Source organism: Bufo gargarizans, chromosome 6 (assembly GCF_014858855.1).
Source record: "Bufo gargarizans isolate SCDJY-AF-19 chromosome 6, ASM1485885v1, whole genome shotgun sequence".
NCBI classification, from domain to species: Eukaryota; Metazoa; Chordata; class Amphibia; order Anura; family Bufonidae; genus Bufo; species Bufo gargarizans.
This window is the reverse complement of record NC_058085.1, coordinates 253842704-253858721: the sequence shown is the minus strand read 5'-3', so window position 1 is coordinate 253858721 and position 16018 is coordinate 253842704. Positions and strand designations below refer to the sequence as shown.

Below are 16018 nucleotides of genomic sequence, written 5' to 3'. Positions count from 1 at the left end.
GGAAGGTGGCGCTTGGCACCAGACGGCGAGGGATGCGGGCGGGCACCCTGGATTAACGTAAAACCCCTTGGATACCTTAGGTAGGTGAGTGACAGCTTATAAAAACCTGTTTTGGGGGCTAATAGAGCCACAAGCAGGTTTAATAAGGGCAGTTTAGGATTCATGTTATTAGTACGGACATGGCCATATGTTTAGCTTATAGGGCACAAATCTGATGACAGAGTCCCTTTAAGAATACCACCGTGTACTGCAATGGGTGCATTCCTATGGATGTGGGGGTTATAGTCACGTTTAATATAAAGATTTATTCCAATAATGGTACAGTTCCTGGACAGTGTTTATATTAATTGTGACTATAACCCCCCTCATCCTTAAGAATACATCCATGTACTGGCCCCACATAGCCAGGAGGGAGTAAGCTAATTGGTGGGGACGGCAGAGCAGCAGTTCCGGCCGGCGCTCCCCACCAATCAGCGTGACATGCATGGCAGCAGTGCAGAGGAGAAGGAGAATGGCTCTCGTCTCTCCTCCTCCTCTGGAACGGACCTCGGCTGCAGATAAAGGACATGCGGGCTGGCGGCATTCAGCAGAATGTTTTACTACCGCCGACGGCTCCTGAGTGCTTCATACCCGCTGCCCGTCCCACACTTCTTCTATGGACTAAAGGGGTATAACTACTGTGTGGGAGCACTAAGAAGGCATAACTAACCTGACTAGCCGTGGGAGAGGGGTTGCGGAGAAGTTGCTCGGGAGGTGGCCCAATAAATAATTTGCTGTGGGGCCCAGTTTTTTCTAGTTACATCCCTGACCTGGAGGGCTTTCCAGGAGCCTCTCTGACCTCTTCTTCGAAGATGAAAAGAGTTGCTGAGGGAGTAATACTGGGCTTGATGTGTAGTGCTCAGAGCTTGCTGCTCTTTTCCTGTGGTCACATTAGGAGATATATGACAGGCATGATGCAGGAGGCTTGTCTCAGGCAGCATTCAGTTATTGGCCACATAAATGGGCAGTGGTTGCTTTGCTTCCCAAGAGACAGACGTGTCTGTATAATGTATGTTATTTCAGTCCTGAAAGACTAAACTGAAAGTGTCTGTAAAGTGTCGGCAGCACCATGAGACAGCCAGGAGTGTGCGGTAGAAGTCACACAGTTTAGTGGAGGGAGGGGCTGTTCTCAGCTGCGAGATGTCAGGTCGCTGTACTCCAGCAGAAGCACAGTGCTCTTCATGCTGACTGGTGAGGGTCTACATCTGCAGCCGCATGTCTACTTCATCTAGAACTCCCTCTACACTCCATCATGGAAGAAGACTTCTTTGAGTCACCTATAACTGCTGGAAACTTCAACATTAGCTCGCATTGTAACGTCAACAAGACTTTCACTTTTCACTTCTTATCTTCAGTTTACCTTATTGTCTTCATATTTGGATTATTAGGCAATGGGTTTGGTCTGTGGAATATGTGCATTAACTGGAAGAAATGGACATCTTTGAATGTCTTTGTGTTGAACCTTGGCATTGCTGACCTTCTCTATGTAGGGACATTACCATTTTTTGTGTCCTACTACCTCAGTGAAGGTGTTTGGATGTTTGGCTATGGATTCTGCCGCATTGCACGCCTCCTTTTCCACATTAACATGTACGCAAGTATCACCTTTCTCACATGCATCAGTGTTCAGCGCTACCTAGGAATAGTGCACCCAATGAAAATGATGGGCAGCTTTCAGAACTTGCGTCCTTCGATGTACATCAGCATTCTCATGTGGATATTGGTCTTCCTTCAGATCTTACCTAACCTCTACTATACCAATGCGATGAAAAATGACACATACTGCCATGACTCGACAATCAATGAGCACTTGGAATCCTATGCACCCTACACACTGAGCATCACAATCACAGGGTTCTTCATCCCTTTCCTCATCATTATGACTTGTTACACCCGGGTCCTAAATGTGCTTACAAAAAACAAAAATGTGGACCCAAACCTGAAGAGCAGAAGCATCAAACAAGTGTTCATCATCTTGATTCTGTTTGCCGTCTGCTTCTTCCCATACTATATATTTCGGAACCTCAATTTGCTTTCCAGAGTCTGGCAGCTCAGGGGAACATGCACCCGAAGTTTAAAGAATGTTTATATATCTTATCAGGTGACCAGAGGACTGGCGGCTATGAACAGCGCCATCAACCCTTTACTTTATTTAGTGACTAATGAAAACTTTGTCTCCAAATTTAGGAATATTCAGAGGAGAGCATGGTACACCATTGTCTATGTGGCCAGAAACCATTCTGTGCCTGATATCAAGGCTATGAGTATGAATGAGAAGGAAGAAGACAAGATGACTGAAGTATTGTGATGGACACCTTGTTACCCTGGTCTCATCTGGCATTTTTTTATGCTACAGAACACTTCAGTATGTAGGCTGTATTGTCTCTTTTCCGAAATCCCCAGTATCCTACCAGGTTATTTTCTTTATTTTCTTCTCATTGTCACTGAGAACCAAACCTACCTTATGAAAACAGAGGAGAAGATGATCGTGTTGGGTCACGGAGAGAAGACTCAACCCTTATACTGTATATGTCATGAGATTTAAAGACCCCAATAGAGAAAGAGCACTTTGAAGAACATACTATTAAGATTTATTAAAGTCAGTTCACTGTGTTTATTCAGTGAACCCTAAACCTTGCTATACGCAGAGACATCCTCATAATGTGAATACTAGGATTCTTTTGATAGCAGAACTGTGAGTTGGCAGCAGGATCATCATCTTTAATACAGTCCGATGCTGTTTGAATTCCTTGGTGTCCTGCACGGAGTTACAGATATCCGTGGATTATTTTTCCTTTATATCATACTGTATATCTTTACTAGTTTATGATGCTTATTTCTTTTATATTCCTGACACTGTAGAAATAAAAGTTGTGTTTGTAATTATTAGCGAGTGTAAGATGAAGGACCATGGGGATAACACTGCAAGTATTTTATCAGATTTATCATTGCCTACAGATTATCGTAGGGGTATGTATGGGCCACATAGAGACCAAGGGGGACATGTATTAAGACTGGTGTTTTAGACGCCGGTCTTAATAAAACCTATACCTGGCTGAGGAGCAGCTGGAGATATGAAGAGGCGTAGGCCTCTACATAACTTCGTCAGATCTTCTGCCACTTCTAAATATAACTTCCTAGCTGTTTTAAATTTAGACCATCTATTTTCTACGTCTAAACCAGATATAGAAAATGGTTAGGTTCCCTTCCCAACTATGCCCCCTTTTTTAGACCTGGCGTGAGCGGGGAAAGGTCAGAAATCTAGGCGTATTTCTGTTTGATAAATGACCGCCTAAATATCTGGTAACTGCTAATAGATTAATGGGGTGTATGAGATTAACAAAACATGGCTGTTAGCCTCTAGAAACAGCGCCTCCCTTGTAAATGGTTGTGTCTGCTATTGCAGTTCAAGTGAATGTCAGAAGGAAGAAAACAGCCATGTTTATGTCTGATGAGAGCATTTTGTGGCCTCTGTGTGACCTGTCTTTGATTTTCATGGAGGCCATTTTTTTGTTGAGGTTGGAATAAGCAAGAACTACTGAATGAGGTTATTAGAGTTTCTAAGCATTTTATTTCAGTGAAGCCCCTTAATTAATACAGTTTCCAAAGTGTAAGCTCTAACCCATATATGACGTGTTCTGACTTGTGATGTGGACGTCACTTCTATGTTCATCATGTCCTATATGATCATGTTGTATCTAATCACATCCTATCAGCGGCGTAAATAGAAAAATCTGGGCCCACAGCAAATTTATGAACAGGCATCCCCCTCCCATGGCTAGGCAAGACTGCCCACACTTGCCAAAACCCTCCCACTTACTCAGTTATGCCTTCTTAGTGCTCCCACACACTATTTCTACCCCCTAAATTAATATTCACCTAGCCCATTCTCCCCAGCAGGCGCTATGCAGTAACGTAATGGCACCTGCTGGGATTAGTAGACGGAGGATTATCCTGAGCACATGCGCTCTTCTATTAGGTCCTGCAGGCAATGTGCATTGCGCCTGCTGGAGAGAGCATGGCGGGTGAATGAGGCCTGGGCCATAATGGATGACAGACATGCACTACAGGCTGGGCTTTACCTGGGCTTACACACAGAAGTCATTATTATTGAGTGTTTGTACTGGCGGTAGGGGGACCACTTTTATGACCCCAAAAAAGAGGACATCACACCCCCAATATGAGGACATGATACTCGGGACAGTGGGTGATGATCCAATACACAGAATGAAAACGATGGGATAACAGGCTGTTATTTTGTGATATCAGAGGACATTACAGGAGGAGGAGGCATAAGAGGAAATAACTACAACTCCCAGCATGTTGAGGCAATTATGTGATATCAGAGGACATTACAGGCAGAAGGTATAAGAGGAGAGGACTACAACTCCTAGCATGTCCTGATTGTTATTATGTGATATTAGAGAACACTATAAGGAAGAAGTATAAGAGGAGAGGTCTAGAACTCCCAGCATGTCCTGGCTGTTATTAAGTGATATCAGAGGACATCACAGGGAGGAGGTATAAGAATAGAGGACTACAACTCCCAGCATGTCCTGGCTGTTATTGTGTGATATCAGAGGGCAATACAGGAGGTAGAGGTATAACAGGAGTGAACTACAACTCCCATCATGTCCAGTCTGTTATTATGTGATATCAGAGGGTATTACATGAGCACTGTGGGTGTTTTCTTCTTCCGGAATCTCGCTCCTTCTCCCTGGCTGTGAGCGGTCCGCTCTGATTGGATCGCGCTCACAGCCAAGGAGAAGGAGCCGCCCACAGCAGAAGACTGTCTCCTCCCCATTGCAAGTTTACTGCTCATTATAATACGGTGCGCCAAATCATTGGGGGAGCCACAGCGGACGAACGGGGCGGGGGCATTTGAAAAAAACAAACACCCACGGACAATAATACACACAAAACCAAAGAAAAGATTTTAGAGGAAAAATTGATAGGAAACATTCTTTCCTGTATATTTACTTTTATATAAAGGAAGAGGTACTCCGATACAACCTGTATATCATATAAAGGAGGACCTCATTCACATTGTGGTGCAATTGTTCATGTAGTTGGACTCCTACACTCATAAAGCCTATACACTAAGTGAAAGGGTTGCCAAAAATTACAAGGAACTGGCACTCCAATACACCCATTTTTACACATAAAGGAGGGCATCCTGCACTGCCTTGAAAAATTATGATTGATGGCCTGCTGGGGACCCTCAAAAACATTTGGAGCAAGGGCCTGCTGATTTAATCATCTAAAACATTATGGACGAGGGCCTGCTGCAGCTTTGGTGACTCTAGATAACCTGGCGACGGTCCATTTGGATGACTGCCCTATCAACTTTCTATGTTATTTTCAGCCCAAACCATGTAGACCATGGGTAACGGGGGAATCATGGTTCGATTCCAGAGAGGGAGCCTGAGAAACAGCTACGGCTACCACATCCAAGCAAGGCAGCATGCGCGCAAATTACCTATTAGGTATAATTAGATGAGGGCCTGCAGGTGATCTGACCCTGTAAAAGATTTTAGGTGCAGGCCTGCAGGTGAGTTGACCCTGTAAAAGATTGTAAGTAAAGGCCTGCTGGTGAGCTGACACTGTAAAAAATGTGAGGGCCTGCTGGTGAGCTGACCCTGTAAAAGATTTTAGGTGCAGGCCTGCTGCTGAGCTGACCCTCTAAAACATTATATGCGTGGTCCTTCAGATGAGCTGACCCTGTAAAAGATTTGAGGTGCGGGCCTGCTGGTGAGCTGATCCTGTAAAAGATTGTAGGTGAGGGCCTGCTGCTAAGCTGACCCTCTAAACATTTTTACCGTATACACTTGTTTGTGGTGGAAGGGGTGCATGGGAATACAGTGTATTCAGTACATTATAAACAACACATTTAAAGTGCCTTCATGTTCAGGCGTTTTCCTCGGGTGGAGTCGAGAAGTCCTGGTCAACCTGTCAGCATTTTCAGTTGACAGGCAGATATGCTTATCTGTTATAATGCCACCAGCAGCCCTAAATACCCCCTCAGACAAAACACTGGCGGCAGGCCAGCACCTCCAAGGCGTAGAGCGCCAGTTCGTGCCACGTGTCCAGCTTGGACACCCAGTAGTTATAAGGCACTGAGGGATCATTAAGGATGCTGACACAGTCTGCTATGTACTCCTTCGCTATCTTCCCAAAATTTTCCCTCCTTGTGACACTAGGCCGCACATCAGGGTAAGGGTGCTGGCGGGGTGTCATGAAACTGTCCTAGGCTTTGGAGAGTGTTGCCCTGCCTCTGTTGGAACTTCTGTGTGTTCCCCTTGTCTCCTCTCCTTGGTTGGCCAAGGAACTACAGACTCTGCCGCCAGCGTTGTCAGATGGAAATTTTTGGAGCAATTCTTTAACAAGGATCTTCTGGTATTGCACCGTTTTGCTTGACCTCTTCACCAGAGGAATTAGAGATGAGAAATTCTCTTTGTAGCAGGGGTCGAGAAGGGTGAAGAACCAGTAATCCGTGTTGTCTAAAATGCGTATAACATGCGGGTCGGGAGAAAAACAGCCTAACATAAAGTCAGCCATGTGTGCCAGAGTACCAACAGGCAAGACTTCGATGTCGTCATCGGGAGGATCACTCTCAATCTCCTCATCCTCTTCTTCCTCTTCTGCCCACCCACGCTGAACAGGTGGAATTAAACTTCCATGGGTACTACCTTCTGTAGGCAACCATCTCCTGCTCCTCCTATTCATCGTCCAATTCGCGCTGAGAAGACGAACTGAGGGTGGTCTGGATATCACCCTGTGTAATGTCTTCCCCCATTTCCACCTCTTCCCCATGCAAAGCGTCGTCCTTAATTGTGAGCAGCGAGCGTGTGAGTAGACACAGAAGTGGGATGGTTATGCTGATAATAGCGTTACCGCCGCTTACTATCTATGTTGATTCCTCAAAGTTTCTCGCTTGTGAATAGCTGCTGCAGCGTTGACAGACCGGCTGAAGCTATTGGTGACTTGCAGAAACGCGCACCTTTATCAGTAGCTCAGGCAAATTGGGATAGGTTTTGAGAAACCGCTGAACCACAAGGTTGAACACATGGGCTAGGCATGGGATGTGTCTGAGCTTGCCGAGCTCCAAAGCCGCCACCAATTTACGGTCATTATCAGACACAACCTTGCCTTGTTGTAGGTTGCCAGCTTAGTTTGGTCTCTTATCCCCTGCCACAGCTCTGCGGCGGTGTGCTGTTTGTCCCCTAATCATATCAGCTTCAGCACGGCCTGTTGCCGCTTCCACACTGCAGTGCTACACTGCTTCCAGCTACCAACTGATGACAGACTGGTGCTTGGAGGTGGAAGTGGAGGAGGAGAAGTGGGGGTTGGAGCCACTAACGTTGGTGCTGGCGGAAACCCTGATCGACGTAGGGCCCGCAATCCTTGGCGTCAGTAGCACTTGTGCCATCCCAGGGTACGACTCACTCCCGGCCTCCACAACGCTCACCCAGTGTGCCGTCAGGGAAATGTAGCATCCCTGGGCGAATGCACTTGTCCATGTGTCCGTGGTTAAGTGGACCTTCCCAGTAACTGCGTTGGTCAGGGCACGTGTGATGTTATGGGACATATGTTGGTGTAAGGCGGCACGGCACACCGTAAAAAATAGTGGCGGCTGGGGACTGTGTAACCAGGGACGGCCGCCGACATCAGGCTGCGGAAGGCCTCAATGTCCACAAGCCTAAATTGCAACATTTCCAGGACCAGTAATTTGGAAAGTTGCACATTTAGTGCTATGGCCTGTGGGTGGGTGGCTGGGTATTTGATTTAAATGCCTGGGGTAAGGACATTTGTACGCTGCGCTGGAATACGGAAGTGGATGTGGTCACTGATGGCACTTGCAAAGTTCCAGGTGCAGAGAGGGATGCATCCGGGCCTGCGCCTTTGACAGGGGATTGGCCAGCACATAACACAGGGGAAGAGGACGCAGTGGCGTGACCCACAGACACAGATTGTAGACCCAGGCGTTCGACCCACTTATTACGGTGCTTGGATGCCATGTGGTGGATCATGCTGGTGGGGGTGAGGTTGCTAGTGTTCACGCCCCGACTCATTTTCATATGGCACAGGTTGCAAACTACTATTGTTTCGTCGTCCACACTTTCCCCCAAAAAGTGCCATACTGCTGAACATCTACCCTTTGCCAAGGGAGATTTCCGCAAGGTGTTGCTCCATGGAACAGTTGCGGGCCTGTGTGGTGTGGCCTGCCTTCTCTCTTTTGCCACCCTACTGCCTCTTCCAGCATGTTGTGGTGCTGCAAATCCCTCCCTCTCTGTACTGCTGTCCTCGCTCAGTTTTCCACTTTCCCAGGTTAGGTCAGTGACCTCATCATCCACCACCTCATCTTCCACTTCCTTACTCTGATCATCCTCCTGATTTGTCGACCTAACCACAACCTTAGTGATTGACAACTGTGTCTCATCCTCTTCATCAACCTCTTGAGACATTAGTTGCAGTTGACTCATTGGCAACTGTGTCTCATCATCATCCACCTCATTAAACACTAATTGCCGTTCCCCACTGTCATGTTCTTGTGAATGTGGATGTTCAAGAGGTTGGGAATCAGGGCACAAGATCTCATGTCCCTCTTCAAGCGTGCTTGGAAAGAGGGCCAAATCAAGTAATGGCGATGAAAAGAGGTCCTCGAAATATCCAAGTGTGGGATCACTTGTTTGGCCAGACTGTAAATGGTGGGAGGAAGGAGGATCAGGGTGAGGATTGTGTTGACCAGACTCCTGGCTACTGAGACTGGACTTGGTGGAAGACAGGGTGGTGCTTAACTGACTGGAAGCATTATCTGCTGCAATCCAACCGACCACCTGGTCGCACTGGTCTGACTTCAAGAGTGGTGTCCTGCACCGCCCTGCAAACTGGCACATGAAGCTAGGTATCTTGGATGCAGTGGCGGATCCAGAGCCTGCTGCTGTCACACACAATAGTCGTTAAAAGAAGTTTTGGGTCTCTGAAACGTTTTTTGTATAAAAATCTTCCTATTACACTCCCTACACTGTCTGTCCTTTCCTATGCACAGCTCTTCCTAAGGCCTCATGCACATGGCCGTGTTCCGCGGTCCGTGGTAACACGGCCTGGATTCCTGTTGAGAGCAGGAGCGCACGGTGTCATTGGTTGCTATGACGCCGTGCACTTCATGCAGCCTCTGCACTACAATAATACACTCTCAACAGGAGATTATGGGGCCTCTGTGTCCCTGCCCACCCTCAAGCCACACCCACAACAGCCCCACCCATATATTGCACCAATACCTCTTACATCCAGTGACGTCTCCTTTGATGAAGATGTTCTTTTTCTACATCTTCTTCATTCAGACCAGACCACCGTGATGATTTCTTTCAGCCATCGCTCATCTCTGCAGAGTTTGACAGACAGACAGACATCTTAGTTTCCTACTTTTCCTCCCACCTTCTCAACATCCCATTATGCACCCCCAATACTGAGATGCTGTGCCCCCCACAACTATACTGTAGAAACAGATAAACCCCCTGAAAATACTAGTTACACACAGATAACGCCCCCTTCAATAATTATTAAAACACAATGCCCTAAAAAATAACTGCACCCAGCAAATAGTGCCCCTGACACTAATAGTGTAACCATAATGTCCCACAACAAGAACTGTGCTAAGCTGATACTGTGCCAGGGCACCCTCACAGTAATAGTGCTCTCCAAAATCCCAGCAATAGTAATAATTCTGTGCCAGAGTGCACGTAGTAGTAATAGTGCTCCTACAGTGCCCCAACAGTAATTGTGTCCCAGAAGTAATAATGCTCCCAATACTTCTATATAGTGCCCCCAGAAGATGCCCCTATAGTGTTCTTCCCCCATCCCTATAGTGCTGTCACGGCCACGGTTATGGTCGTGACTCCTTGGGAGCCGCATACAGTTGCCCGCGGTTGTGGTTGTTGTTTCAACCGCAGCTGAGGCATATTGTAGTTGGCCTCAGTGCGGTTGCCGCGGACAACAGCTATGTGTGCGGTTCCCGGGGAGTTGTGTGCGTGTGTGGATGCACTTTGTATGTCTGGTGTGCACTTGTTGTTGTTTGGTGCGCACGGACATCGTCCTTTCACTGTGGCTGCCCGTGGCAACGTTTGGTATTATGTACATGTGGTGGCAGTGTCTCGGCCTTCGGGCTGTCTTCCAGGACGGCTGCCACCCATGTTGTTGCCAGCGGCAACAGCCACAGGGTGATCAGGTTGGTCACTTCCCCTGTATGTGTGTTTTCCCTTCTGTGTGCTGGAAGGGTTAACTTCCTTCCCAGTGTGTGTGTTGTGTCACTGGGTGTGGTTGACCGGTGGGTGTGGCCACTTTGCCCTATAAAGCCTGTGTCTGGAGCACAGCTCAGTAGGTTGCTTTCAGTCATGCTTGGCTGAAGCAGCCTTCTGTGGATTCCATCCTTCTTGTAAGGGCCACCCTTCCGGTCATAAGTTTATTTCCTTTGATGTGTTGTTAATGTCCCATCTTTCCTTGTGTTTTAGTGCAGCTATGGATCTGGGTCCCTGTGTGTGGATGCGTGGTGATCTTCAGCATGCCAGCACAGGGATCCAGTCAGCTAGGCTGAGACAGGTAGGTGTGGAACTGTGTGGGTTCCCCTGTCTTATCCATAGACCTGTTTATGTTCCCTTTCTTCATGCTGCTTGGCCAGTGAGACTCCTGCTCCTCCATGTCTAGGAGGAGTGGGTTGTCTTACTCTGTCTCTAGTTCAGGGCCGACTTGAGGGCTTGTAGGGACTATAAGGTTCCAGCGTATGAGCCCTCCTACCATCAAGGTCGGCTCATGCAGACAGGAGACAGGGTCAGCGTTAGGGACGCATTAGGAGGTGACCAGCTCCCTAATTCTGTGGTTCTGGCCTAGTAGCGACCGGACATCTTACATCATCGCACGGCTGAGGATTTCCCCCATCCTCAGCCGTGACAGGTGCCCTTCATAATGTGGCAGTATAAAATGCCCCTATAGACTTCCCCACATAGATGCCCCCATAATGTTTCTCTCCCCCCTTCCCCATAGTGGCACCAAAATGGGTGCCAGTATTAAATGCCCCTATATAATGCCCCCATAGTGCTCTTTCCCCCCCTCTCCATAGTGCTCCCCCCATATTGTGCCAGTATATAGGGCCCCCCCCCCACCTTCTTGCCACAGTTTACTATAAATAATAAAAACAATAAACACATATACTTTCCTTATGCTGCTGTCAGTGATGCGATGCAGCCTCTTCCGGCCTGTGTCCCGCTCTGTACAGCTGAGGCGGCACGATGACGTCATCGCGCCACCTGCACTAGGCCTGCAGCCTATCAGAGGAACGCCTCTCCCCTGCCCCGCACCATTCATCTGTATATAGATAAATATGGAGATAAGAGCTTCCACAATGGAAGCGCTCATCTCTCCCTGCCGCTGCCACTGCCGCCGGGCCTGGAATTTTTCACTACATGATTGTTTTTCTCCGCGCCCAGGGCCACGGCCTCGCCTTGCACCATCAGCATCACGGCCATTTCACCGTCCCTCACTGCTCGCCTTCTTCATTTTAAATGTGATACAGTTGCAAGAAAAAGTATGTGAACTCTTTGGAATGATATGGATTTCTGCACAAATTGGTCATAAAATGTGATCTGATCTGCATCTAAGTCACAACAATAGACAAGCACAGTCTGCTTAAACTAATAACACACAAAGAATTAAATGTTACCATGTTTTTATTGAACACACCATATAAACATTCACAGTGCAGGTGGAAAAAGTATGTGAACCCCTAGACTAATGACATCTCCACGAGCTAATTGGAGTGAGGTGTCAGCCAACTGGAGTCCAATCAATAAGATGAGATTGGAGGTGTTGGTTACAGCTGCCCGGCCCTATAAAAAACACACACACCAGTTCTGGGTTTGCTTTTCACAAGAAGCATTGCCTGATGTGAATGATGCCTCGCACAAAAACGCTTTCAGAAGACCTACGATTAAGAATTGTTGACTTGCATAAAGCTGGAAAGGGTTATAAAAGTATCTCCAAAAGCCTTGCTGTTCATCAGTCCACGGTAAGACAAATTGTCTATAAATGGAGAAAGTTCAGCACTGCTGCTTCTCTCCCTAGGAGTGGCCATTCTGTAAAGATGACTGCAAGAGCACAGCGCAGACTGCTCAATGAGGTGAAGAAGAATCCTAGTGTTAGCTAAAGACTTACAAAAGTCTCTGGCATATGCTAACATCCCTGTTAGCGAATCTACGATACGTAAAACACTAAACAAGGATGGATTTCATGGGAGGATACCACAGAGGAAGCCCCTGCTGTCCAAAAAAAACATTGCTGCACGTTTACAGTTTGCACAGGAGCACCTGGATGTTCCACAGCAGTACTGGCAAAATATTCTGTGGACAGGTGAAACCAAAGTTGAGTTGTTTGGAAGAAACACACAACAATATGTGTGGAGAAAAAGAGGCACAGCGCACCAACATCAAAATCTCATCCCAACTGTGAAGTATGGTGGTGGGGGCATCATGGTTTGGGGCTGCTTTGGTGTGTCAGGGCCTGGACGGATTGCTATTCTCAAAGGAAAAATGATTTCCCAAGTTTATCAAGACATTTTGCAGGAGAACTTTAGGCCATCTGTCCACCAGCTAAAGCTCAACAGAAGACAACGACCCAAAGCATAGAAGTAAATCAACAACAGAATGACTTAAACAGAAGAAAATGCGCCTTCTGGAGTGGCCCAGTCAGAGTCCTGACCTCAACCCGATTGAGATGCTGTGGCTTGACCTCAAGAAAGCGATTCACACCAGACATCCCAAGAATATTGCTGAACTGGAACAGTTCTGTAAAGCGGAATGGTCAAGAATTACTCCTGACCGTTGTGCCCGTCTGATCTGCAACTACAGGAAATGTTTGGTTGAAGTTATTGCTGCCAAAGGAGGTTCAACCAGTTATTAAATCCAAGGGTTCACATACTTTTTCCACCTGCACTGTGAATGTTTACATGGTGTGTTCAATAAAACATAGTAACATTTAATTCTTTGTGTGTTATTAGTTTAAGTAGACTGTGATTGTTGTGACTTTGATGAAGATCAGATCACATTTTATGACAAATTTGTGCAGAAATCCATATAATTCCAAAGGGTTCACATACTTTCAAGCATATACAGTTGCAAAAAAAAGTATGTCACATGTACAGTAGCGTAGGATTTGGAAGTGTATGTGCAAAAACATTCACAAAGGTGGAAACGTTATACAGGACAGGTAACACAGGTAGTCACAGTTCGCAGTGACTACGGAAAAAGGTCAATGGATGTCACTGATATTGTAGGGATGCGCACACTTTAAACAGGAGATGTGGCGCAAATTTTTTAACTGTCCACAGCGGACACCATTCATGGAAAACATACACTGGATGTCACTGAAATTTTAGGGATGCGCACACTTTTAAACAGGAGATGTGGCACAAATAATTTAACTGTCCGCAGTGGCCTATTACACGGTATTTTGCGCAGGATGCGCAAAAAATATATATTGCTGCTGTCACACACACAATAGTCGTTAAAAGGATTTTTGGGTCTCTGAAAAGTTTTTTTTGTATAAAAATCTTCCTATTACACTCCCTACACTGTCTGTCCTTTCCTATGCACAGCTCTTCCTAAGGCCTCATGCACATGGCCGTGTTCCGCGGTCCGTGGTAACACGGCCTGGATTCCTGTTGAGAGCAGGAGCGCACGGCGTCATTGGTTGCTATGACGCCGTGCACTTCATGCAGCCGCTGCACTACAATAATACACTCTCAACAGGAATCCAGGCCGTGTTACCACGGACTGCTCTCGGACGCGGAACAAGGCTGTGTGCATTCGGGCTAACACTGAGCACTTTAGCGCAGGTTGCGCTACAAACATATATTGCTGCTGTCACACACAATAGTCCTTTCAAGGACTTTTGGGTCTATGAAACTTTTTTGTAGAAAAATGTAATTCAATTACACTCCCTACATTCTCTGTCCCTTCCGATCCTCAGCTCTCCCTAACTTAGAATGAGCCGAACACGAGTCATTGGGTGCTATATAGCACCACGATGACGCGTTCCGGCCAGCCAATCACTGTAATGCCAGTAGCCATGATGTGCGGCCCGGATCCGGAAGTGCGGACCCGCAGTTCCGGGTCCGAATTTCCGTTCCCCCAAAAAATAGAACATACCCTATATGCGCTAGGCATATTCTATTAGTGCCGGCGATGTGCAGTCAGCAAAATGCAAAACGCACATTGGATCCGCGAAACATACACGGATGTGTGAATGGACCCTAAAACTGATGGAAATAACTGATCAAATAACTGAAGTCTGAACTCAGCCTTAGGCTACATGTACATGACCGTTGTGTGTTTTGAAATCCGCAAAACACGGATGGCGTCCTCGTGCATCCGCATTTTGCGGAACGGCACAGACAGCCTTTAATATAACTGCCTATCCTTGTCCGCAAAGCGTGGACAAGAATAGGACATGTTATATTTTTTGGGCAGGGCCAAGGAACGGAGCAACGGACGCGGACAGCATACAGAGTGCTGTCCGCATCTTTTGCGGCCCCATTGAAGTGAATAGGTCCACATCCAAAACTGCGGCTCGGATGCAGACTAGAACAATGGCCGTGTGCATGAGGCCTTACAACTAATGAAAACCCAAAAGTTTGTATCTCAGAAAATTATTATGAAATTAGATATTGCTACTTTTGGCAGTGTGGGCTGGTGCCCAGTCCTGCTGGAAATTGAAATCAGCATCCCCATACAGCTTGTCAGCAGAGAAACACATGAAATGCTCAAAAATTTTCTGGTAGATGACTGCGCTGATTTTAGATATCACACGATGGACCAACACCAGCAGATGACATGGCTCCCCAAACAATCACTGACTGTGGAAACGTCACACTGAACCTCAAGAAACTTGGATTGTGTTCCTCTCCACTCTTCCTCCAGACTCTGGGACCTTGATTCCCAAATGAAATGCAAAATGCGATAGTCCAGTCCTTTTTCTCCTTAGCCCAGGTAAGACACTGCTGACGTTGTCTCTGGGTCATAAGCGTCTTAACACAAGGGATGGGACAATTGTAGCCCATGTCCTGACCTGGATATGTTTGTGTGTGTGGTGGCTCTTGAATCACTGACTCCAGCTGCAGTCCATTCCTTGTGAATTTCCCACAAATTCTTGAATGGCCTTTTCTTGACAATCCTTTCATTTTCCCTGATGCTTGTGCACCTTTTTCTACCACACTTCCACTCAACTTTCAATATGCTTGGATACAGCACTCTGTGAACAGCCAGCTTCTTAAGCAATGACCTTTTGTGACTTAGCTTCCTTGTAAAGGCTTTTCAATGTCTTCTGGACAACTGTCAAGTCAGCATCTTCCCCATGATTGTGTAGCCTACTGAACCAGACTGAGGGACCATTTAAAGGCTTGGGAAACGTTTGCAGGTGTTTTGTGTTGATTAGCTGATTAGAGTGTGTCACCATGACACCATTGAACTTTTTTTTACAATATTCTAATTTTCTAAAATTTGGGGTTTGGGTTTTAGAGGCTGAAAATAAGAACCTCATATTAGATCTTCAGATAAGACTCACATAAATGTCAGGACATCATATCAGACCCCCATATCAGGACATCACGTCAGACTCCCATATCAGCCCTCCATGTCAGACCCCCATCAGCCCTCCATGTCTGACACCCACTCCAAATATATGCCAACACCACAGATACCACACTGACACGATATCCACACCAGCACCTATACCATATATACGCTGACTCAAGCCATATCCATACCAACACCGATACTTTATCAATATTAAAGGGGTTATCCGATTCCTGAAATGCTCCCCAATGTTCCCGGGCCCCTCACACACAATATAGTTACTTCTCTCCTCGTCGCTCCTGGTCCCTGGACAGGCCGCCACTGCTTCTCCCGCTGCGCAGATGAAAACATCCAGT

At 46.7% G+C, this 16018-nt stretch overlaps 1 protein-coding gene across 2 annotated transcripts; it reads left to right on the top strand.

Moving 5' to 3' along the window:
• The first annotated feature begins 1084 nt into the window (after positions 1-1084).
• LOC122941410 (P2Y purinoceptor 1-like) lies at positions 1085-2919 on the top strand. 2 transcript variants are annotated; one of them, XM_044298648.1, is made up of 2 exons: positions 1085-2140; positions 2227-2919. In XM_044298648.1, the coding sequence occupies exons 1-2, from the start codon at positions 1292-1294 to the stop codon at positions 2287-2289; spliced, it is 912 nt and encodes a 303-aa protein (XP_044154583.1). In that variant the 5' UTR covers positions 1085-1291; the 3' UTR covers positions 2290-2919. The 2 variants fall into 2 exon arrangements, with proteins under 2 accessions (XP_044154583.1, XP_044154581.1); XM_044298646.1 differs by having other exon boundaries at positions 1089-2919.
• Positions 2920-16018: the final 13099 nt, after the last annotated feature.

Coding starts and splice junctions, on each gene's coding strand:
- LOC122941410 (XM_044298646.1), top strand. CDS start 1,292: ATGGAAGAAGACTTCTTTGAGTCACCTATAACTGCTGGAAACTTCAAC.